Genomic DNA, 24,761 nt, shown 5'->3' with positions numbered 1-24,761 from the left:
CACAAAGCAAGCAATCACAAGGTGGTCAGAAAAAGTGATACAAGGACACTTTCAAGACATCTCTTGAGAACTTTAGAATAGATTGTGTGACATGGGAGATACTGGCACAGAACAGACCAGCATGGCCTATGTGCCCTCATCAGAGAAAGTGCTGTACTCCATGAGCAAAGCAGAATTGAATTAGCCCAAAAGAAACTTGTGATGTGCAAAATTAGAGAAGTCACCCCAGATGTTCATATTGACTATTTGTGTCCTACCTATGGCAAAGCATTCCAAGCTAATATTGATCTAATCAGCCATAGTTGCACACACTATAACTTGATTCTAACACAGTCATGTCATTTTGGTTATCTTCAAAAATGGACAATGTCCACACTCAGCAAGCAAAGTTAAGCTTAATCTTGAATGAAAATAAGATTTAAAAGAAAATTTGACATATAAAATCTAAGAGAAATATAAGGTGAACCTCAAAAACTAATCACAAGGGACTCAATAAGAAAAAAATGTTTTCTATGTGGCAATATAAATTTTATATATATATATATATATATATATGTTGTCATTAGTAATTGGGTAGTTTGAAAGAAAAATAAATTGGGATAGAACAGAGTATAATGTGATTCTAAAAAGCAAAACCTTGTGAGAAAAGGTAAAAATAGTAATTATCTTTTACAAATGAGGTTCAAGAGGAAGAACAGACACAGAGTAGATGGGAGAGGAGGATTAATAGTTTTGGAACCCTATTCTTATTAAGAATAGTTATATTTTGAAGGGTATAAAAGTTTTCTAAATTCAGAGGGAAATAAAAAAGTAAGAGGATAGCGAGGAGAAAGAGGATAAAAGAGGGATATTTAGAGGGAATCTTATCCACATCGGATCAGGGATAAAGAGAGAACAACATATACATTTAGAAAAGAATAAAAGTCTTCTAAATTTATAAAGAAATAAAAGGGTGAAAGAATAGAATAAGGAAAGGGATATAGAAGAGTACATAGAATAACAATGAGAACCTGATTAACAGGAATGTAATAAGGTGTGTAGACTAACTGGAATGAAATAAAAAGAGATGGGGTGGAAAAGAGTAAGACAGGATCCTTGGAGGGATGGGCAAAGAGGTTAAGAAAGGTATCCTTGGGAGTCAGATGGTGGGAAATTAAGTAATAGGAGGACAAGATAACTGGTGGAAGTAAATGAGTCAGAAGGAATAGGAAATGAGATACACATAAACCTAAAATTAAAAATCAAGAGTAGAATTTAATATGTAAAAAAAAAAAAAAAAAAAAGCAGGGTAGTAATCACGATCTCAGACAAAGTTAAAGCTAAAATACATTGAATCAAAAAAAAAAAATCGGGAAACTACATTCTCAGCCATATTAATCAATATTATTTTAGACTTTAAAGTTACTAGACAGTCTAAGGTTGGAATAATGCCAAAATAAGGTCAAAATGAGTGTATGATTTAAATATAAAAAGTGATATTATAAGCAAATTAGGATAGTAAAGAAGAGTTTATCTGTCAGATCTATGGAAAGAAAAATAATTTATGACCAAACAAGAGACAGAAAACACTACTAAATATAAATGGATAATTTTAAATTATATCCAGTTTAAAAGTTTTTGCATAAACAAAACCAATACAACCAACATGAGAAAGAAACTGGGGAAACAATTTTCAAAGGAAATGTCTCTGATAAAGGCCTTATTTCTCAAATATAGAGAATTGATCCAAATTTATAAGAATATAAGTCACTCTCCAATTGATAAATATTGATAAACTCTTTTCCCCTTAATTTTTATGGGTTTTTCCCCCTCCTTTGGATCTGTGCCTTATTTTATACCATGACTCATATGGTAATGTTTTGCATGATTGAACATATATTAAAATATACCAAGTTGCTTACCATCTCAAGGAGAGGAGAGATAAGAGAGGGAGAAAATTTGAAAGTCAAAATTTTTTTTAATCAATATTCAAAATTGTTTTTACATATAATGTTGTGCCTCAGTTCCCAATTTCCCTAATTGTCCTCAGTTACTCTGCCTCAAAACCCCAGGCTATAATCCTTCCCTCTTAGTGTTTGAAAAGGATAAAGGTCTTATATCTTCAGGCTATAATCATTCCTTCTTAATCATCATTAAATAATCATTAAAAAGGAATGTTTGATGGGATAAAGATCTATCCCTTGATGATTTTAGACATCATTAGAATATTAGGAGCTCTCCAGTACCTCCCTCCATTATGTCATCCTAGGTGCCTCCTCCCATTAGGTCATCCTCATCAGATCATCCCAATCCAGGTACTTGTCTCATTATGTTATCATTCTTTTTTACCCCATAAAAGAATCTTGTATCTCACACTCCCTGCTGGATTCTTGGAGACAATAGTCTCCTTCAGCCCCGGGGCCAAATCATGAATCCATTTGGTCCCAGTAAATTTCTCCCTTTTAAATAAATTATTAAATTGTTCTCTAATCTCTATCCTGCTTCAGTTTTTCCAACATTACAATAATGTGGGGGGGGGGGGGGGGGGGGAGGAATAAAATATTGTTAAAAAAAAAGAATTGAGACCATCTATCATGACTTCTTTCCTATATTTACACTTAAAATTATCTCTACCTTCTCCTTTCTCTCTTCCTTTGCTATCATCTCAAAGTATGAGATGGATATTTTCCTTACAAAAGTCAATCATTCTATTTTTGTTCTTGATCCCATTCTTGTTTGTCTTCTCTATGTGCTTTCCCTTTTAATTATGTATTCTTTCACATGAATTTTCAATTTCTCTTTACCCAGTAGCTTCTTCCCCTCTGTTTATAAACATGCCCAGATCTCCCAATCATTAAAAACCCTTCACTTGATCATATTATCCCATATCTCTCTTCCTTTTCATAGGCAAATTTAGAGCAAAAGTTATATACCCATATTACCACCACTTAATCAATAAACTTATTAAGTGTTCATTATGTGCCAGGCATCGAGCAAAGTCCTGGGGAATAAGCAAAGGAAGGAAGGAAGCAAGGAATGAACGAAAGGAAGGAAGAAAAGGAAGAAAGGAAGAAAGAACGAAAGAAAGAAAGAAAAGAAACAAAAAGCTCAGAGTCCTATTGATGAGGGGGGACTCTGAAGCTTTCTCTCTCTGAAAACTCCTTCAGAGAGAAAGTCTCCTTGAATTCTGATCTCTGTAAAAGACCCTGCGCAAGGGAAACAGGATAAACAGCTTCATTCTGTTATCCTGAGAGATAGGCATCATCCCCATAGATAACACTCACTATTGATTAAGCTACCCATAGCGATGAAGATCAGCCCAAAGATCATTAAATTCCAAGATTTTCTATTCCAATTCCAGCCCGAGCTGCACCCAGCCCCCATCAAGAGCTGCTAGTCTAGGCTTCTATTATAAAATGAGCCAACTTGGGGCTCAATCCTTGAAGAGGACCTAATACGCCAAGGAACCTCTCTCCCTGGCATAGCAGTAACTTCTGCCCACTGAAATGATATTCTCTTTTAGCGTTACCCTCTCTTTATCTTTCTCACCTATTTCCCTATCAAGACTTTATACCTCTCTGTTGGGATTTCTCTGCTAGAAACTTTATATCTCTCTAGTGGGACCTTGCCACCAAGGAATTCAGTCTTTCTATTCATGCATAGCAAAGGCTGACTTCCCAATGCCAATCATAAACTTCTTTTACCAGTCTAGCTTTTTGGGTTCATAAATTCCTTTACAACGACCTCTGCTCTGCCAGAATGGGGCTCCCATAACTCCCTGCCCTGCACCAAATCCTAGGGGAATTAGGGGAGCCAAACCTCTTCATTTGGTTTCCTGAACCCCAAACCTGTCACTAACCTCTTTATTTAACTCCCTGACCATCAGGAACCCTAATCTTATCACTATGATTCAATGATCCTTCACCCATCATATCCAGTCAATTGTCCCTGAAATCCTGGAACTATAATAAAAATTGCATCGACTCTGGATTCAGAGAAATTCAGTACAGATTTGAATACAAATATTATTTATATTCTCTTGATTTTCATTTTCCTCATCTATAAAAATGATAAGATTGAACTAAATGGACTCTAAGATTCCTTCCAAATCTACATTTTTGATTCTCAATCTTCTTGATTCTATTCCAAAATATGTCACAAATCTGTCCCCATCTCTCCAATTATATCTCCCTAATTCATGATTTCTCCTCAGATTTTAATAGATTGGTAATTTTTTTTTGCTCCATCATCTCTTCTTTCCCAGTTATCCTTAACACAAATGCAAATTATTCCTAAAGTAGAAGTTTAACTATTATCTAGTTTAAGAAAACTCCAGTAATTCCTTGCCTCTAGGATATAATACAAACTTCTCTATTTGACAATCTACTTTTCCAAATTAATTACATATTACATTGCATTACAATCTACATTCCTTCCCATCTAGCCAATTAAGCATTATCCATACATTTCAATCCATTTCCCATTTGTCACCTGGAAGACATTTTGTTCACCTCTGCCTCATAAAATCTCTAATTACTTTGAAGCTTAGCTCAAATGCTATCTCCCAAAGAAAATCTAACCTGAGTCTCCCCTTACCCCAATTTTGTATTTCTCCAAATTACTTTATATCTTTATATGTTTTTATGTGTAATTTTCTGCTCACACATACTATCATTTTCCTACAAGAAATCTCCTTAGCAGTTGCTATTTTTTTTTTTTTGCCTTTGCATGTCTTTAGCCTAAGTATGTCTACTATAAGGTAGGCATATAATGAACATTCAAAAGCATGAATATTGCCTTAGATTGATTCCTCCATTATTTTATTGCTAATACCAAATTCAAAAAGAATACTCCTTGTTGTCCTTAGCATTTATCCACAAACTCACATTTGTCTTAGATCTTCCTCCAATTATGATTCAAACAGATTTGTGCCTTCTATCTTCTTTATGTTTTTTTTAAATCTAAAATTTGAGTTCCCTATGCTACCACATTGATTTCTGCTTTTCTTTCTCATCAGATTTGTGATTACTTCATCAGAATCTCATTCTTGAGAGTCCACCAAGCCAAGCTGAGAACCAAAGTTCATCAGAGTTTTGCAATAAAATAAGTGAAATTTCTTGAATCACTATTTATTTTTAGAATATTCCATGAGAATTAGGTTTTTAATTTATAGAAAATCCATAACTCGACCTTGAAAATATTGTATGAAAGAGATTCCTGAAAACCTCAGACCATACCTCCTTGCTCTTGTTGCCTTAATCCAAGTCCCAGGCCTAGACCAAGTGACACAACCACCAACAAAACAAGAAGAACCTGTCACAGAAAACAAACACATTTTTTAAAGGAATAAAATCAAAAATTTTTATCTATGGCAAATGCTTAACATCATTCTTCCCAAATCAATGTGTTTTACTAAATACTTACCACATGCTAGCTAATCAAGACAGTATTTTTATTATTGTTGTTGAGTCATTTCAGTGACGTCCAACTCTATTTGTAACCTTACTGGGTGTTTTTTTGGCAAAGGTAGAGATTTGCCATTCTTTCTCCAGCTCATTTTACAGATGAGGAAACTGAGGCAAACAGGGTTAAGTGACTTGCCCAGGGTCATTCAGCTAATATGTGTCTGAAGGCATATTTGAATTCAGGAATATGAGTCTTCCTGACTTCAGGTCTGGCACTCAATTCACTATGCCACATAGCTGCCCTACCCAATAATTTGAATAATTCATAAATTGTTGTATATGGATTTTCTTTTCTTTTATCTTCCTTGACATAATAGAAAGGGGAGTTAGAGAATCGACTTTGATTCCTAAATCTTTCACTTAAGATCTCTGGTATTGGATTCCTTATCTGTCAAATGAGGGATTTGGATGAAATAACTACTGAGTTCTTTCCTACTATAAATTTATGATCCTATCTGTGAAGAAATAGCTTCTTTATGCAATGTACAAATACTCTAAATAAACATATCCATGTTGTATTTCACTGATAACAACAAAAAAGATAGCTATCACAGAGTTGCTTATTATACAGATAGTCAAAGGATCCTTGACGTAATAGGAATTTAATCATTTAGTCTTGAAAAGATAACATTTATTGTTGTGACATTTATACTTCCAACATCATCAGTCCTAGTTCATTGATTATTATATTTGATACAACATTGAATCTAAGAAAGATAAATAACTTTATTTTGAATAGTGCTTGATTAGAGGCATGAAGATACAATGGTATTAAAAAGACACCCTGGTATAATCAAAAATAAAACTGCTTAATCCCTTTCCCCTTCTAATGTTTTATTCAGTAGTGTGAAAAAAGTCATTTGTCAAACAATTAACAAAAAATCATCTCTGTTTCAGAAAATAGCTGACTCATATTCACCAAAGAACAGAGAAGTAAAAGATGTTGAAAGACTCTACAACCTACAAATAATTCACCTATAGATCAGGTTTATTGTTCATATTCAAATTGATTAATGACTAATTCAGTAGCCTTCCAAACATAAACTCATCACATCAAAAGCAGCTGGCAAAGAGTTCTCTTTTCCTGTACTTAACATTTTCATAAGAACATGGTTATAACATAGAGATTTACCTCTTCTCTTCTGTATTCCATCTTATCCAACAATTCCAATAATCAAAGAGACAAAGGAAATTAGTGATGTTATGCTAACATAGATGTCAGATGTAATAGGAATTTGATGTGGAGATTTATGGCGCACACAGCTGCAAGGGGATTCAAATCTCAGACTGAGCAAATTTTAATGGACAGGAACAAGAATTCCAAGGAGGAAGGTCCCTTGCCATAACCAATAGTTATACAGAAGCAAAAAGCCAGTCTGTTAGTTCCTTATCTGGGGGATGCCCTTAGGCCTCATTTGGCCTAAAATATTCCAAGAAGTTAAAGCTGGGGGCTAATTGAAAAATAATCCCTAGGAGTCTAAGAGAAGGGGGAAATTATTGTAATTTTTCTGTCTTGGGACAAGCGTATCCATTGTGCAAGACAGATACACAAAGGATTCAGGAGGAGTGAAGACCTATCAGTTTTTCCAAGAGGTTAAGATGTCCCAAGTTGTCCATGAAGGCAGGTTAAATCACATAGGCTATAGCAGTTTTCATTTCAGACCCCAAGGGCTTTGTTGTATTTCAAGTTATACGCTTCCAAGGATAGGCAAGGGTTAGTTAAAAAATTGGGGTAGCTCTTCGGTGATACCTTTTACCATAAAGGCTAAGTATAGAATAACATAAACTTGTACAGGAAGAACCTGTTTCTATTGTCCATTGTAAAAAGAAGAGGAAATTATAAAGCTCAACTTCCTGAAAGAAAACATAATTATCACAAAAGTTTATACAGATTCTTTTCATTTTCAGGCTTGACAGAAAAAGTATGAAACTTTTTCTTACAAACTTAAAAACAAATTAGTTATAATTGGGAAAAACAAAAATATGTTATTTAAGGTACACATGAGAACTCAAGTATTTTATGGGAATAGAGACAGCATGACATAATAAAAAGAATGCTAGGAAGACCTAGACTCAGATCCTTCATCAAATATTTATTAGCCAGGCAAGTCACTCAACTACTGGACACTTCAGGCTACTCCTTCAAACATACATACTCATTCATAGACAGGTTGTAATTTACTTTGCTAAAGTGAGTTTCCTGGGAGGTCCCCCCGCCTTGTATCCTAGAAATAATTGGATCTTTCCTGCTTTAGCAAAATTTGTCATTTGAAAGTAAAAATGCCTCAGATTAATAATATGCCAAATGTAAAATATCAGTAAACAATCATTATCTTATATGATGACACTGAATCACTTGAAAATTTCCTTGCATTCTTTTGCTAGACTATTAGACATTTTTTCTATTTTAACAGTTGCATTTTAAAAATACTGAAATGACGTGTGTTTTAGAGACTTGATCAGGGGATATGATCAACTTAATGAGTTTATAGGGAGGTAAGTTTTTGTTCAGAATTTTGTCACTAGACAAACCAGGGTTTTTAAGAACATAACAAGGTAACTGTTGGGAGAGAAGGTCAGGTTTTCAATAATAAGCAGTTGCAACCAACACACTAGATAAACAATATCTGTCAATTAACTGAAAACATCTAGTTCACTAAACCTTAATCTTAAATAAGAAATACTCACTAGTTGGTTAGAAACCAATTTGTGCCATAGTGCTGAACCTTAAAGTCACAGTATGAAGAAATAGCTTTGACATAGTAACACAGAGAGTAAAAGAAAGAGTAGCTTTAAAACCTCTCCATCAAGGGATTTCTCTGCCTTTATACAGTTTACATCCCAAGAAAAAAGGTCATATGCCAACTATGGGGCCGGAGTGGGTCATGGATAAAAAAGAGACATTCTATACATTCTACTAAATGTATATTTGTATTTGGCAAAGCCACCTGATATATACAAAATGAGTAGGCTTGAATTAAGCATGACCCACTCCTTAAATGAGCCACATACCAAGGAATTTGATGAGTAAAGTCATACAAAATGCATGATTACTTTGAAGTCCTTAATCTTTTTTTGTTTATATCATAGATCTTTTTGGCATTTAGCTGAAGCCTAGGGATCCTTTCACAGAACAGTTTTTAAAATGCATACAATAAAATACATAAGATTGCACATGGACTCCTTGGGAAGAGCTGCTTGAAGCAATGAGAGAATGTAACTTGCCCGTGTCATAAGTAAGCAGGTCTTAATGTCAAAGCTTCTCAGCAACCGGAAGACCTGCCCTCTATCCAACCTTACCTCTTAAATAGAACATTAAAAGTATTCCTAAAAGATCATGTCAGGCACATCTAATGTCTTTCAAGGAAGCTAAAAAATAAAGGACAAAGAAACTACACAGTATTGTCTAACTCAATTATACAGTTTCTAAGAATTAAGAATACTAGCCAGTTCAGCAAGTACCCAATATGACCTATGGCTCCACCCAGGAAAGGAATGACTACAGGGTAGTCTGGATTGGAATTTTAAGAGAGCTAGTTTTGAGTTTCTGTTCTATTACTAAACAGTTATATTATCCAGAACTCAGTAGAGTGCCTGGAAGATAGTAGATGGAATTGAATGAATGAATGAATCGTGGACAAGTTACTTCATTTGTAAAGTGAGGGGATTATTAAAAATGATTTCTAACGTTTCTTTCAGTTCAAAATTATATAATGTAATGCTACTTTGTTTTGCTTAACTACACAATTGCTTACAATTAATGTATATGAATCACTGGGTAAGAAACATGATATTAAGGAAAGAAAAGATCATTGGTGAAACATTAAAAAGAAATACACAGAAGAGAACAGAAAGAAGTTCAGAAGGGGACATAGAAAAGGAGGATAGTTTTACCATAGTTTAATATGCATAAAATACATATTAATACATACCAGTTTTACCAAGTTTAATATGTATAAAAAAGGTATATAATAGAAGTTGACAGTTTCTTTTTCTGTTTTTTGCCTATTGAAATGTTTATATTTGTTAAGGTTATTATAAAAAAATTTAAATAAATTCTATAATCTAGTCCCAAATCTCAAAAGGAAAGAAGATTTATCCCATTCTGGTCTTAATATATATTCTAATTGGTTCCCTGGAAATCTAGGTTTACCCAGAAGAGTAGGTTTTCTGAGAAATATTACAAAATTGAGTGAAGGATGATAATGAAAAGGAGAAAGAGGGAAGAGAAGGAAGAGAAGAAAAAAGAGGAAGAGGTAACTCACATATATCAAAATTCATAAGAAAAAATCATGATAATAATATGCATTCAGAGCTAGTGAACAGACCTGGGTTCAAATACAAACTACTGCTTATTCCCCAAGATAACCTGGTAAATAATTTAATTTGAGTTTTAGTTTTCTGATCTACAAAATAAGGGGTTAGATGACCTCTGAGGTCCCTTCTAATTAAATAGATGACCTCTGAGATCCCTTCTAATTAAATCTGTGACATAATTGTATGATCAAAGTGGTTTAAATAGAATGTGCTTTACATAATTAGGGGGCAATAGATAGGACACTGGACCTCAAGTAAAAAAGATTTAGATTTCAAACCTTGCCTCAGTTACTTGCTAGCTGTGTGACCCCAAGAAAGTCAGCAAAATTTTCTGTTTCATTTACTTATCTGTAAAAGGAAAATTGTGGACTCTTAAGGTTCCTTACAACTTCAAATCTAGAACCCTATAATCCCATTGTAATACCAGAGAAACTGAGGCAAGACAGAGACGGGTTTTTAATAATTTAATTGTGGAGAGTTTTAGACTAACCGAGGCTAGCCAGCTGTATAGGACTCTTGTCTCAAAGCATTCAGCAACTAAGGCAGGAGACTTTTATAGTCTCCAACTATAGAGGAAACAAAGGGGGTGGGGGGAAGTGAAGGATACTAGGTGGGGGACAAGCCATAATTCCAGGAAAGGCTCATAATTTAGTCCTGACAGAATGGGGTCAAGATAAGAAAGTCAGAGAACAGGAGACAGGAAGGCAAGGGGCAATATTCAAAAGAGGGGGCATTATCCCAGCAGGCATTTTATGGAGTTTTATGACTCAATGTTATTTCAGGGCTTCTTTTCTAACTTAAAATTCCCCATTCCTAAGGAACAAAAGAGTAGGGCTATAATAATTTTATTCAAGGCAAAATAATTCAGGGAAACTGAGGCATTGCACCATTTGAATTGCTGACATATGCATGAGATTTCTAATTCTGTATATTCCAAATGAGTTCACTCGATCAAAATGCCCAAGATGTCAGGGACTTGTTAGAAGGACTGACTGTAGAATGGGTTGGCATTTTCATGGAAGCAAACACTTATGGGAATTTTTAATAGATTTCTGAAGGACTCCAGCTATACTCTATATTTATAATTCTACCCATACTACAGTAAAAACTAATAGTTAGCTAAGTATTTCAGGAGATACTCAAATAAAACATACTATACGAATTATATAATTTTTAATAGAAATTAAAATAGAATACAGAATAGGAATAATGTTCAGGTCACAAACTGTCAAGAGTTTGCATTATTTAAGGCTTATACATTTTAGAAGGTAGTTAAGGGAACTTGGAAGTTTGAGAGAAACTAATAAATGGGTTGAAAAATTGATAGCCTTGAGGAATTGGAATTATTACCTTTAATCTTTTGAAGATTAAAAAAAGAGAGTTGTTAGGAAATTTCAACAATTTCAGAAAAGATTTGTAGGCAGAAGAAAATAGCATTATTTTTCATCTCCTTTGAAAAAGAAATATTTGGATGTGCTTGTCCCACTGCTATCTATTATTAGATCCCATCTTTTAAAAAGAGAGAAGCAATGATGGTTCTCTTATGTGACAGAAGTGGCGAGCTAAAGGAAAATTTAGTAACAAGCCCTAAAAGATTAGTATAGCTGGGCAATAATAAATTTTATTCCACTGAGCGAACAAGGGAAAAGAGTGGGATATAGTTAGGAAAATGTAAAAGGTGCTCCATGTTTCAAAAAGGTGAGATCAAGATAGGAATTGCCCACCTCCCAGTTAAGAATCTAATTTAATCTGTCCTAATTTGACTAAAATTTTTCCTACACAAATTACATATATGCAAATAATTTTAAATGGAACCTTGTGAGTCCTGCCACAGACTGAAAGGCTCGAAGAGGGTTTATTTCCAAAAGGACAGATATCCTTACAAGTCTCCAAAGCAGATTTCTAAAGCACTTTGCTTCCCAAATACCCAGTGAATGAGTCACAAAGACTTTACAACATGATTTATGTTCTGTACTCTAAAGGAAGATTATCTGAGCTCCTTGATCAATTATAAAATCAGCAAATCTGTAATACTTTTCAATTTGTTCTTTGAATTATCCCTGGCATTTAAAATGACTGAAGAGTAACTGGTATATCCTATGTAGCTAGATTAAAGAAACAGATTCTTCAAGCTTCCTGGAACACTTGTCTAGTTATAGTTACATCAGAGTCTAATCCTAATCCACCTTTTTGAAACATATTTGTAAAATGTTGCTAAAAGAACTAACATACACTTCACAGTTATTGTAAAGCGTTGTGCTGAGGTGTTTTTCAGAAAAACAAATGATGCATAATGGCAGAGGAAAAAACAATATATCACAAAAAAAAAAAAATAGATCTCTGAGGAAAGTAGAAACCAGTGACCTGAAAAAGAGAGAAATAACAAAACATAGCTTTTCCTTAGCTGCAGAAAGATAGGGAACTACTTCTATAAAATATTCCATACATTGTTAGGTAAAGCTACTCTATAGTAGTTCACACATTTAGAGCTGAAAGAAGACATTTTGGAGGTCAAGTAGTCCAATTCCCCTCATTTTATAGATTCACCCAGGGTCCCAAAAGTAGAAAGTAACAGGTGAGTTTTGAACTCAGATCCTCTCATGCCACAGCCAGTGTTCTTTCCAAAGTACCAATATTTTGCTTAATTGTTTTTTTTTAAATTTGGGGAAGAAGGGAGGCCAGAGAATTTGACCACAAGGTAGTAATCAGTTTGGAACATAAATAGGAAATGACAGCAGTACAAAGGCAAAATATTTTAAAATGTTCAGATAAAGTAAACAAATATGCTAATATCCATAACAAATCATATACATGCAATTCATCATCAAGGCAAAGAATCAACATAAAATTCTGAAAGTGTTGGTACTACTTACCCCAGAGAGTATTTTATATTTCTTAAGAGTGCTTTTTTTCACAGGGTCTTCTGTTTGTAAAGTCAGCATTGATTCCACCATTATTGTGCTTGTTTTGAGAGTAGCCAGTAGCCGTGTCTCTTTCCCTCTGTTGGCTAAAAAAGAGTGCTAGAAGACAGATCAATGGCATCAGCCTGTGAGGACTGAGGCCCTACAGCTATTGGGCAATCGAAAAGTATAAAAAAAAAAAAGAAAGAAAGAAAGAAAAGAAACAAAGTAATTACACATGACTATCAAAAGATAAAAGTCCAATTTTAATGTACTGTAAATAGCCTCACCTTGCGTACAATAATCAAATGTCACTACATTCTGTTCTACATGTACTATTCTCTTGTTAAAGAAATAGCTTAAATTATACCTGCTTCAGTGTTTTCTATTCTGCTGCAAACCTAAAATGCAGCAAAACAATGATAACCATCTTAATTTCTTTCAAATCTGCACTAGTACTGGAATAGACATATTCTACTTTTAATTTGCTTATGAAGGAAAATGTAGTTTCTTAAATGAAGAAAATGCTCAAATTTATTAAGTTTGCATTGCTCTGGACCCCTCAGGAGATATTCTAGTCCAGGCTCCTAAACAATCAAAAACTGTTTTATGTTGCTCTTTAAAATCAGTAATACTTTGTGATACTAGAATTCAGTGTCTTATATAATATCCAATCAGGAAGTCTTCAAATTTCAGCCTAAACTCCTAAGGCTATTACAAACATTCACTCCCTTAAGAAAACAGAAATTTAAAACTGTTTTCCGTTATGACTAAAAACCAATAGATGCCTTTACTCCTATCCTTAGTTTTCCATTCCTTCTAGATGTGCCAAGTTCTCTGATTATATTTACTACCCTTATTCCTCATCATCTCCAGCATCTTTTCTTTGCCTTTACACAAATTGTCCCCCTTTTCCCAAATTCAGTATCTCCTTACCTTTTTATTCTCTAGTAAGCCCTACTTTTTACAAAGCTCAGTTCAAATGCCACCTTCTCTATCAGAAAACTTCAGTTCTCTTCCAATGGTTGGTGCCTTCCCCACCTTGAATTCCGACTATGTGAAAACATGGGGGAAAGCTTCCTTGCACTAAATTTATTTGCCTACGCTAATCCAGGAAAGCTTTTATATAGGGTGGAGCAGGACAGAGATAAAGCCTTGCCCCCTGGGTCTCTTTTTTTTTCCCTTCCTTGCCAAATTCCTTGCCTTTACCAAGAAAAGCCATGGGAAGAAAAGACTTGAGATTTGAAAATCAGGCAATAGCTAGCTGAATTTACCTTGCTTTTTGTCCTAAAGAGCTTGGAATTTGGGCCTTTATAGATTTATGTGGGAAATGTTTAATATGACATTTCATTAATGCCTTTGAATTTCATGTCCTCTGCCTTATAAAAGGTAAATATATTAGTGGGGAATTGTGAAATATGGTTTTATTAGTGTGGACCAACAGAAAATCTAAGAATTAAGTTAATTGTTCCTAGGAGGACTATCTTCTGGGAATTTTGGAAGGTGCCTCTGGAATGCTACAACAGATACACTAAGCTCTGAGGTATCACCTCACACTTTTCAGATGGGCTAAGAAGATAGGAAAAGTTAATGTTAAATACTGGAGGGGATGTGTGAAACTTGAACAGTAATACATTGTTGGTGGAGTTGTGAAATGATCCAACCATTCTGTAGCCCAAGAGATGATTAAAAAAAAAAAAAAAAAAAAGGAAAAGACTCTTATGTGCAAAAATGTTTGTAGCAACTCTTTTTGTAGTGGCAAGGAACTAGAAATTGAGTGGATGCCCATCATTTGGGGAATGAATAAATAAGTTATGGTATATGAAGGTAATGGAATATTATTATTCTCTAAGAAATGATGAGCAAGCTGATTTCAGTAGGTAATGGAATATTATTGTTCTCTAAGAAATGATGAGCAAGCTGATTTCAGAAAAACCTGGAAAGATCTATATGAACTGATGCTGAGTGAAGTGAGTAGAGCCAGAAGAATGTTATATATAGTAACAACAAGATTATGTGATCATCAACTGTGATTGACTTAGCTCTTCTCAATATTGCAGTAATTCAAGGCAATTCAGTAAATGTGGAATGGAAAATGCCAATGACATCCAAAGATAAAACTATGGATAATGAATGTGGATCTAAATATAGTATTTTCACCTTTTTGTGTGTTTATTTGTTTTCTTTCTCCTGGGTTTGTTTTTTCTTTTTGGTCTAATTTTTCTTGCACAACATGACAAATATGGAAATATGTTCAAAAGGATAATACATATTTAGTCTATATCAAATTGCTTACTGTCTTGGGGAGCAGGGGAGAAAGATAGGGATGGAGAAAAATTTGGAACACCAAGTTTTACAAATGTAAATGTTGAAAACTACCATCATACATGTATTTGAAAAAATAAAATACTATTGAGAAAAATAAACTTTTGAATAATTAAGTAAAAAAGATAAATAAGGTATGCTCCTTTAGGGTGTTAGGGAATTTCTCAATACCAAAGTCTTAAAGTCTTCCCAAAATGGTAATTCCTCCCTGCTAGCCATGTTGTGCCACAGTTCTCTTTTAATGTTCCGACCCAGTTTCCCTAATTATCCTATTTAGTTACTCTGCCTCGGGTTATAACCATTCCCTCTTAATGTTTGATAGGCTAAAGGTCTTATATCTTAGACCTTAGGCTATACTTATTCCCTCCTAATGTTTAATGGGATAAAGGTCTTTATCCATTTTAGATGTCATTAGAATCTCAAGAGTCTCTCTAGTACCACCCATTATGCCATCGTAAGTGCCTCCCTCCATTAGGTCAGCCCCATCCAGGGACACCCCCCCCATTATGTCATTGTTCTTGTTACCTTATAAAAGAATTTTGTATTTGACGTTCACTGCTGGATTCTTTGAGAGGATAGTCTCATTCAGCCCTGGGACCAAACATGGATCCATTTGGTCCCAGTAAATCTCTCCATTTAATAAACTATTAAATTGTTCTCTAATCTCTATCTTGCTCAGTTTCTCCGGCATTACAGCCACTTTAACTATAATTCAATAAATCTGGAAGCAAGGCTAAAAGACAGCATCTGGGGATGAGCTTAGGTACCTACATGTGCTTTTTTAAAACTTTGGGATAATATTATATGCTGCAGAAAGACACTTAGCCAGTTTCCTTTTGAAAATATTAGGGAAGGGATGTCAGGTAATCTGGGGAGAAATTAGGGAGGCATCTCTCTAAATAGAATTGGTGAGTTGAATAAAATAAAGATTGTTATCACCTGCAATGTTCTAAGTTTGTATCCAAGAATGGTAAAATTCCGTTATCTGATCATAATTTATTTACTTTCCACCTGTCACTATCTTCTCAAAACAAACCATACCCTTTGTCCACTATGTAATCTTCAATCCCTCATTGTACCCCTACCCTAACCACTTTCTTTTTTCCATATTAACCCTTCAGTAAACTAGCTCAGCTCTACACTATCCTTTTCTCTTGAGTTTTTGACCCTCTTGTCAGACTACCAATTGTATCCTGCCAAGCTTCAGCGTCGGATAATTCCCACCATTCTCTGCCTGAATAAAGATAAATCTAAAGAGAAGAAAGTGTCTAAAAGAGAATTATTAATACTATTAAAGACTACAGAAGTCAAGAAGAATGAAGAGTGAAGAAAAGCCATTGGATATAATTATGAGAAGATCATCTGTAAACTTTGGAGATAGAAGTTTTGGTTGTTCAGATAGCATAGTTGCCTTTATGAACACTGCTTCTCAAGCTCCTTTCCTGTACCCTAATCCAGTTTCACCCTGTAAATTGTAGTTGTCATACAGAGTTCTGTCCTAGACTTTTTTCTCTTCTCTCTCCTTACTATTTCACTTGGGAATCTCATCGGAGTTTGAACATGTTTACATCCAGTTTGAGATGTTATAAGTACAAGACTGGAAATTATCACAGAGATTAGGGACTGAAGCCACAACCATTCAATGATTAAATCTAGGTAGAAATTGAGGAAAAGAATCTCCTCTTTCACTTGATTTTTTAAAAAATCTAAATAAATAAATAAATCTGGAGAGAAAGACTCTCAGGATTTCTGGCCAAAGCAGAATTGATTGCTATTTGAGCTAAATCAATCAGGACTCAAATAAAGACAAAATGGGATTTGTCTTGAGATCTATTGGTGGCCAATCTACAAGAATCAGATTGGTTTTGATTTTTTGAAACAGAAACACATCATCTATTATAACTCAAGTTTAGGAAAACCACTTCTGTTACATGAACTTTGGATTTCTCCTTCCCTAGACTTTAAACCTCCAAATATGTCCCAGAATACTGAGTCTATGAAATCATCTTTTGTATATTAAGTCCTATACATCTATACATTTGAGTAAAGTTTCCCTAAAGTCTCTTGGGCAGAATTTTTAATGGACCAGAAACCCAAGTTGTCATGAGATCAACAAAATCTTACTCCACTTTTTTTTTGAGAGAGCAACTGATAATTTCATTGGACACCAGAAACTTGTGCTTGCTCCCAGTCCCACAACCACTCTCTCATTATAATTTTAGTGGCAGGAGCCTGATGCTGACTCTTTGAAAGAAACATCTCTAAAGACTTCTCCAATACTACCAAAGACAATGGATTCTGAGTAACAGATCTGAGTAACAGATGTTGTTATTATTTTTTGTTGACATATTCAATACCCTTATCCTCAATTCTAAGGAAGAGCGGGGTGTGGGGTAAGGTAGTGGGAAATGTAGGGTTTGAGATAAAGGGAAAATAGCACTGACTACAGAATCAAAGGACCTGGATTCAAATCCTCCCTCCGTTATCTACTACCTGAGTGACTTTGGGCAAGTCACAACTTTGTTGGGTCTCAGTTTCCTCATCTGTTGAAATGAGGACTAATTGGATCAGATGATTTCTGAGGTTCCTTTTAGGTTTAAATCTATGATCCTGTGATTTTTAAGTTGACTCTTCATCCCCTCTAATGCTAAAAATATTTTGTGAAATCATTTTTAAATCGTCAGCATTTCAGACACTACTATTACAATCTACATTGAATCATATTAACTTAATGAAGTATGTTTCCTTTTTCTCCTTTATTATTTCTTTCTTTTTTCTCAATAGTATTTTATTTTTCCAAATACATGTAAAGAGAGTTTTCAATATTCATTTTTGTAAGATTTTGAGTTTCAAATTTTTTATTCCTCCCCAAGACAGAAAGCAATTTGATATAGATTATACATAGACAATCTTTTTAAAGATATTTCCATATTTGTCATGTACAAACAAAATCAGACCGAAAGGGAAAACATGATAAAGAAAAAGCAAACAAACAAACAAAAAGGTGAAAATACTATGTTTTGATCCTTAACCATCATCATCCACTACCCACCTAGACTTCTCTCTTCTTCTTATCTCCCTTTTCTTCTTAGGAGAATAGATCTCCACTTTAATAACAGCTAATATTTAAATAGGCTTCAGAGACTGCAAAATTATTTAAATATATCATCTCATTTTAATCTCATAGCACTATAAGCTAAATGCTATTACTTGTCCTATTTTATAGGTGAAAAAGCTGAGGTTCATGTTTACTGACTTGGCTAGGATCATGATAAATGAGTCAGAATTTTAACTCCAATCTTCCTGAGTTATCCACTATTCTATGTCTCCTTACTTTGGAAAAGCATAAAGTTTTCCCACTATAGTGGGAAAATTTTCTCCTTTAAGGATTTTTAGAGTTTTGGGGTCCCTCTTCAATGAGAGAGCTTAGTAAGTGGTAAGCTTAGTGGGTCCTCAAGATATGTTACTCAGATTGCCCTGGCCTCCCAAGAAAGACCCAAAAATTTGTTCCAGACACAAATCTGTTGTTGCTCAATCATTTTCAGTTGTATCTTAGTCTTTGTGATCCTATTTGGGTTTATCTTAGCAAAGATACTGGAGTGGTTTGCCATTTCCTTCTCCAGCTCATTTTACAGATGAGGAAACAGGCAAACAGGGCTGAGTGACTTGCCCAGGTCCACACTGCTGGTATATATATATATATCTGAGGCCAGATTTATACTCAGGAATTAAGTTTTCTTGATTCTAAGAATAGCATTCTATTTACTATGTCCCTTTGCTGCCAAAAGTGACACAAAAGACACCATCAAATTGGATTTTTAAGACAAATTATAATTGAGTGTGAACCTGGGAAGATAAAAAACAGACCTTGAAAATGGAGCTATATTTTGAGAGAAACCCATGCTCCATGGAGACAGACCCTAGAAAATCACGGGGAAACTGTTGGTGAGGCCACTGACATGGGGAGAAAGTAAAACAAGACTAGATAAGAGTTCATCTGGGATGTAGCCTGGGAAGCAAGGAGAGAAAGAAAGGAAATATTTCATTTGGGAGGTTAAAGAGAGTGATGATAAATGCTTACTTTAATTTTTCCAGAAACAAACAAAAAAAGTACACACAACACATTTTAAAATCTAATCTGCATTGTTAACCCGTATGTTATTACTTTCTTAAGTTTAGACAATCAAGAAAATAATAAATCAGGCCTTGATTTGTAGTTAGTCAATTTCTGAAATGCAAATGCTCACATTTAAAATTTAGATTTATTATAATTTCCCTCAAGCAGGTATAAGCTAATGCCAGTACACTATAGAATAGGTTTCTATTTTAACTAATTATTCTTGTTAATGAGGTGCTAAAAATCAGTTGTTTCTAATTGAAAAAGGAGCATAAGTGTTGTTAGAAATCTCTAATATTTGGCATGCTGGTTCAAAGCCTTTGGCACATCGTGGTGTGCATTAAAAAATGCAAACAGGACCTATCATTTAAAATCCTCCATAATATTACTCTGACCTGTTTTCCTTGCTTATTTCATAATTTTCCCTTTCACATATTCTACATTCTAATGAAATTTGTCTGCTATTATTCCCAGAGCTCAACATATCCGCTCCCAATTTGGTGCTTTCACATAATCTCAATATATAGAATACTATCCCTCTTCATCCCAGCTTCTTAGAATACTGAAGGCTATAAAGTCTAAGTTCTTCCAAAATGCCTCCAAAAATCTTTCCTCATTTTCTCCTTTTCCACTCACCCTCCAGCTTCTAGAATTGTCTCTCTTTCTTCCAATTCTCATGGCTATGAATTTCTGTTTGCATGTCATTTTTTCCTTTGGAGAATGGTAAATTCCTTAAAAGAAGGAACTAGTTTTTTGTTTTGTTTTTGTATGCCCAGTGTCTTGAATATGGGGGACAAAATAAGTGTTTACTTAATTGAACTGCTTCTTGAAGAAAGGGGCACCACTACATCATCCTGAGATTTCATAGTAGATGGTGTTATGCCACAGTCTCTTTTGAACTGTTCTACCTCAGTTTCCCTGTACGAGTTTCCCTTGTCTCAGTCTCCCTAACTATTTCCCTTAGTTGTAAACACTCCCCACCTCCCCCCACCCCCACCCCCCCACCTCCCCGTTCATTAAGACTGAGGACCATTACTCCAAGGTTATAAATTGTTAGTACAAGCAAGATAAACAAGAGAGTAGACCTCCTGACTCTTTTCTGTCCTCAAGAATTTACAAAATCACTCTAAAATATTCCAAGATAACCTCACTGACATCTTTACTTCTGTGTATTCAGACGTCCTGTCTCTGGTTTTTAGAATTTATGGCCTCCCCTATCCTGACAAAAGTTTTCTCCTGCTTTTCCCCCTTCTTTGTTTCTAAAAGGTATTTAAGGGTTTGAGATTCTCCTATTCATCGCTGGATGCTGGATGCTGGATTCTCTGAGATGATAGTCTCCTCCAGCCCTGGGACCAACATGGATCCCTTGGTCCCAGAATATCTTTATCTCTATCTGACTGGATAATTTGAGATGAGTCCTGTCCAGTCAAGTATGCTCTCCAATTAATAAAATAGTAAAAACTCTCTAATCTCTCTTCTGCCTCAGTTTCTCCAGCATTACAATGGTTATAAATACCTATTAAGTGATCAGCACGTGGCAGCTACTAGGGAAATTAGTAATTAATTTATATAATGACTTCTAAAAATATCTCTTAGTATCACTATAGGAAAGAGAATAATGGTCTAAGTATTCTGTGATGTGATACAAAAGGGCGATTTTGAGATAGTCTTTTTACTAATTTAAAAACTATGAAAAATAAATGCTCGTTCGTTAGGATTTGCAGCAACAATAACTATTTTTTACAATAAATGTTGGCCTAATGGCATATGATACCATGTAATAGGTTTTTAGATATCATTTATATTTTCTCTTGGCTGTTAATAGTCTAAATAGAAGGTCTTTATCCAATTACTAAGGAGCAGATTACTGAAAAAATATATTAAACTTTACCAGTCTTGAAATCCCTAAAATAAAAGAAACCAGATGTTAGAAAGAAGTGACAAATAACTTTAATGATAGCTGCTAGAAAAAGCAAATAAAAAATTAGAAGAGACTGATGCTGTTTGAGTGGTCTAGAGGTTACTGGCTCTAAGAGAGTTATTAAGAATCCCCTTTAAATCAGCTGCAGGTTTTAGGAGTGAAAGAATTCACTCATTCCCAAATATTAGTTGCAAAATGAAAAGTTTATTGTTAGATGGAAATCAGTCAAGACACTGATTTCTATAGTGGCAGATCTGTCTATGGAAAATGGAGTTTTGCATGAAAAGAATGCTGTTCTCAATTGAACAAAAGACTTTAGTAGATGAAAGCTATTATTTTGAGTTTTAGAGGGGTTGGGAAAGCCAACAGGTCAGACCTGTGGGGGTTGGCAGCCTAAGCAGATCAGAACCAGTGCGGGCTGCCACAGCCCAAGCTGACTCAGACCCAGTGGGGACTGGAACAGCCTGGATCTCCTAGTGGAATTCAAAGGGATGCTTTTGACCAGGATTTGTAATTGAATCAAAGGCTCTGCCATCCTAGAAAGACAACTTATCTAGAAGGATATGCCTCAGCCAGGAGGAGCTGAGAATCTGAAAGGAATCACAGATCCATAGGAAATACAGTTTCTTAAAGGGACCACAACCAGCTTGAAGACAATTCTATCACATAACCCAAGAAAACTAACATCAAATCAGACATTTGACCATCTTTCATTTCAATACATCTGAAAAGTATTTTCAAAAAGATCAACATAAAAATTATTGCAGTTTTGCAGAGAATGAGGAAGTAGAGAAATTATATTAAAAACTTGATAAGAAGTTCCAAATAAAATCGATATATACTTTGATACTTCATTATTTTAGTGCAAAGAAAAGGATATGTGAACAAGAAAAAAAAATATGTTTAAAAATATGGTTCAGGTATAAAAAAATGAGAGAGATCTAAGGCTTATAGATTGTTGTTGTTGTTACCATTATCTTTATTGTTGTTGTTCAGTCATCCAGTTGTGTCTGACTCTCCATGACTTCATTGGCCATAGCATGCCAGGACTTTCTATTTTCTACTCTCTCAAAGTCTAAGTTCATTTTCATTGTTTCCATGATACTATCTATCTCATCTTCTTAATTGACTCCTTTTCCTTTTGTTTTCAATCTTTCCCAACATCAGGATCTTTCCCAAACAGTCCCATTTTCTCATTATATAGCCAAAATTTAAGCTTCAAAATTTGACCTTCAAGTGAATAGCCTGAATAAGTTCTTTAAGTGTTGGCTGATTTGATATCCTTGCAGTCCAAGTGACTTTCAGAAGTCTTCTTCAGCACCACAATTAGAAACCATTGACTCTGTAGAACTCAATAGAGCTTTGACAATATGGACATTTGTTCAAAAGATGATATCTCTGATTTTTAGGATATTGTTCAATTTGCCATAGTTTTTTTTTTTTTTCAAGGAGCAAGTGTCATTTAATTTCAAGGCTGCAGATAGTACAGTATTCTTTGAGCCCAAGAATATAAAGTCTGACACTGCTTCTCTTTTTTATCCCTTTATTTGCCAAGAAATGATGGGACCCATTGCCAAGATTTTAGGTTTTTGGATGTTAGGCTTTAAGCCAGCTTTTACACTCTCCTCTTTCACTCTCATCAAGAAGTTTCTTAATACCTCTTCACTTTCTGTCTTCAGAAAGTTAGTCTATTATGTTTCATCAAAGCACTGACATGATCAAGCATATGTCAAACGATATAACTGATCAACTAATCAATCAAAAAACATTCATTAAGTCCTTTCTATGGTACTGTGCTAGGTCCTGAAATACAAATACAAAGGATAAAATCTTTACTTCAAGGAGTTAGTATTTTATTGGAGGAAACAAGTACCTATACAAATCCACATGGAATATATATGCACAAAACACAAACAAATGCAAATTAGTTAAATAGAGGGTCATTAAAAAGAAGTCACTAGCTTTTGGTGGTGGAGAGAAATCAGAAAGGCTTTCTGTAGAAAGCTGTATTTGAGCTGGGTCTTAAAAGAAGAAAACAACTTTATGAAGTAAATCTGAAAAGGAAATGCATGTCAGGCATGAGAAATGGCCAGTGCATTAAGCATGGAGACAAGAGATGAGAAAGATGCAATAAAGATATGGTATATAACTAAAACAACTCCAAACTAACTTATTTGAACAAATTTCTGAAATCAAAAAGCGATGAAAAAAATGACATTAATAATAATTTCATAAGAAATTTTATCAACGAATGAAAAAGCAATTTATATAAAGTGCCTATCACTGCATTAACCAACATAATACAGTTATCATAAAATAAAGAGACCCAGAAACCATCTCATAGCAGAAATACAATTTTCTTACCAAAAACAGTTTGGGAGTCAAGAGAAGCATTTGTTCAGGATATTATTTCATCTGAAAGTGAGAAAGATTGTGCAATGTTACAAGTAATATCACGTCATAAAGTAGAGATAAAAAGTGGAACGAAAAACAAATTTAAAGGAATATTGGTGAGAGAACCAAATAACGGCAAATATATTTAGAAACGAAACAGGAAGGAAAGCAACTAACAAATGAAAATTGGAAAATACTTGTAAAAATTTTTGTAACAGCAGCCAATTTTCACTATGAAGGACAATGGAGTCATTACATTTAGGCTTGATTATCACAGTTCTGGCTGTATTGAAAGAGGAAACAGAAGCAACTCTAAAGAAAACAAAGATAGGAAATAGAGCCAGACTAAAATCAAGTACACACAAAGGAAATCTGCATCAGAAATAACAATGTTGAGGGAATTAAGGGATTGGCTTTCTAGCGATATGAAAGAGAGGGGAATACTAAAGGTTCAGGGGGAAAAACTCACCTTTATTTTTCATTATCTGAAAAACAACCATATTCCTACTTTCCTAACTACATAAATTTTTAGGAGAATAATCCACACACAAAGAAGGAATCTTTGATAAAGACAATTGAACGGACCAAGCAGGCTTTTACAGATAATATTATGCAATTGATTCTATCCTCACTATCACACAATTAATTAAAAGATGTAAAAAATTGAAAATCCCACTAAACTTCCTAAACTTTTTGTGTGTCATTTTTGTTAAGTATTTGAATTAGTAGAGCTGAATGATGCCTTGGAAGCTCTCTTCTAACAAGTTATTTCACATGTATATTTCAGAATAAGATACTTTGAAAGATACTGAAATAGCCCAGGCAATAAAATTCAAGACAGCCGCAATGAGGAAAATTTAGAATTTATTTGGTACCGAGCTCGGGACAGAATGATCGAATTCCGTGCTTTACAGAACTAAAGACAGCCTTATAAACATTTTTTGTTTGGCTTGTTACATTGTAATCTGTGATTAGCATTTTACAACAGGAGGATGGGGGCAGATTTTAACATAGATAGATCAGTATGGAGTACTTCCCAAGTACCACACACCTAGAACAGATACCCTTAAGGGCATTGTTGAGCTGGCCTTTTGAAATACAAAAGAAATCCCCCAATCTAGCTGAGCAAACTTTCTTCTGCTGGCCCGAGGCGGAAAGGAAGGGAGAGGAGGGCTATTTGTCCATTTCAATACAACATATAATCTTGCTAAACAATTATCTGATAATTCATATCAGGCAAGAAATCAAACAAGAAAATGTACACTTGCCAAAGATGTTTGTCACCATCATGGAGGTCTAGCACAGAGTCTAAGTTGAAGAAGGATTCTTTATGGTGACATCCT

At 34.5% G+C, this 24,761-nt stretch overlaps 1 protein-coding gene across 1 annotated transcript in view; it reads right to left on the bottom strand.

Annotated features, from left to right (window-relative positions):
- The window catches only part of ENPP3 (ectonucleotide pyrophosphatase/phosphodiesterase 3), a 114,410-nt gene extending 101,594 nt beyond the window's left edge, over positions 1–12,816 (bottom strand). Inside the window, exons 1-2 of the mRNA XM_051997752.1 lie at positions 12,635–12,816; positions 5,217–5,292 (exon numbers count right to left, since the gene is read on the bottom strand). Coding sequence (XP_051853712.1) covers positions 5,217–5,292; positions 12,635–12,715 — 157 coding nt within the window. The 5' untranslated portion in view covers positions 12,716–12,816. The remainder of the gene's footprint in view (positions 1–5,216; positions 5,293–12,634) is intronic.
- Between the last annotated feature and the right edge of the window lie 11,945 nt (positions 12,817–24,761).

Source organism: Antechinus flavipes, chromosome 4 (assembly GCF_016432865.1).
Source record: "Antechinus flavipes isolate AdamAnt ecotype Samford, QLD, Australia chromosome 4, AdamAnt_v2, whole genome shotgun sequence".
In the NCBI taxonomy this organism is placed as follows: Eukaryota; Metazoa; Chordata; class Mammalia; order Dasyuromorphia; family Dasyuridae; genus Antechinus; species Antechinus flavipes.
Note: the sequence above shows the minus strand (reverse complement) of the source record. Positions and strands in the feature narration are given on the sequence as shown.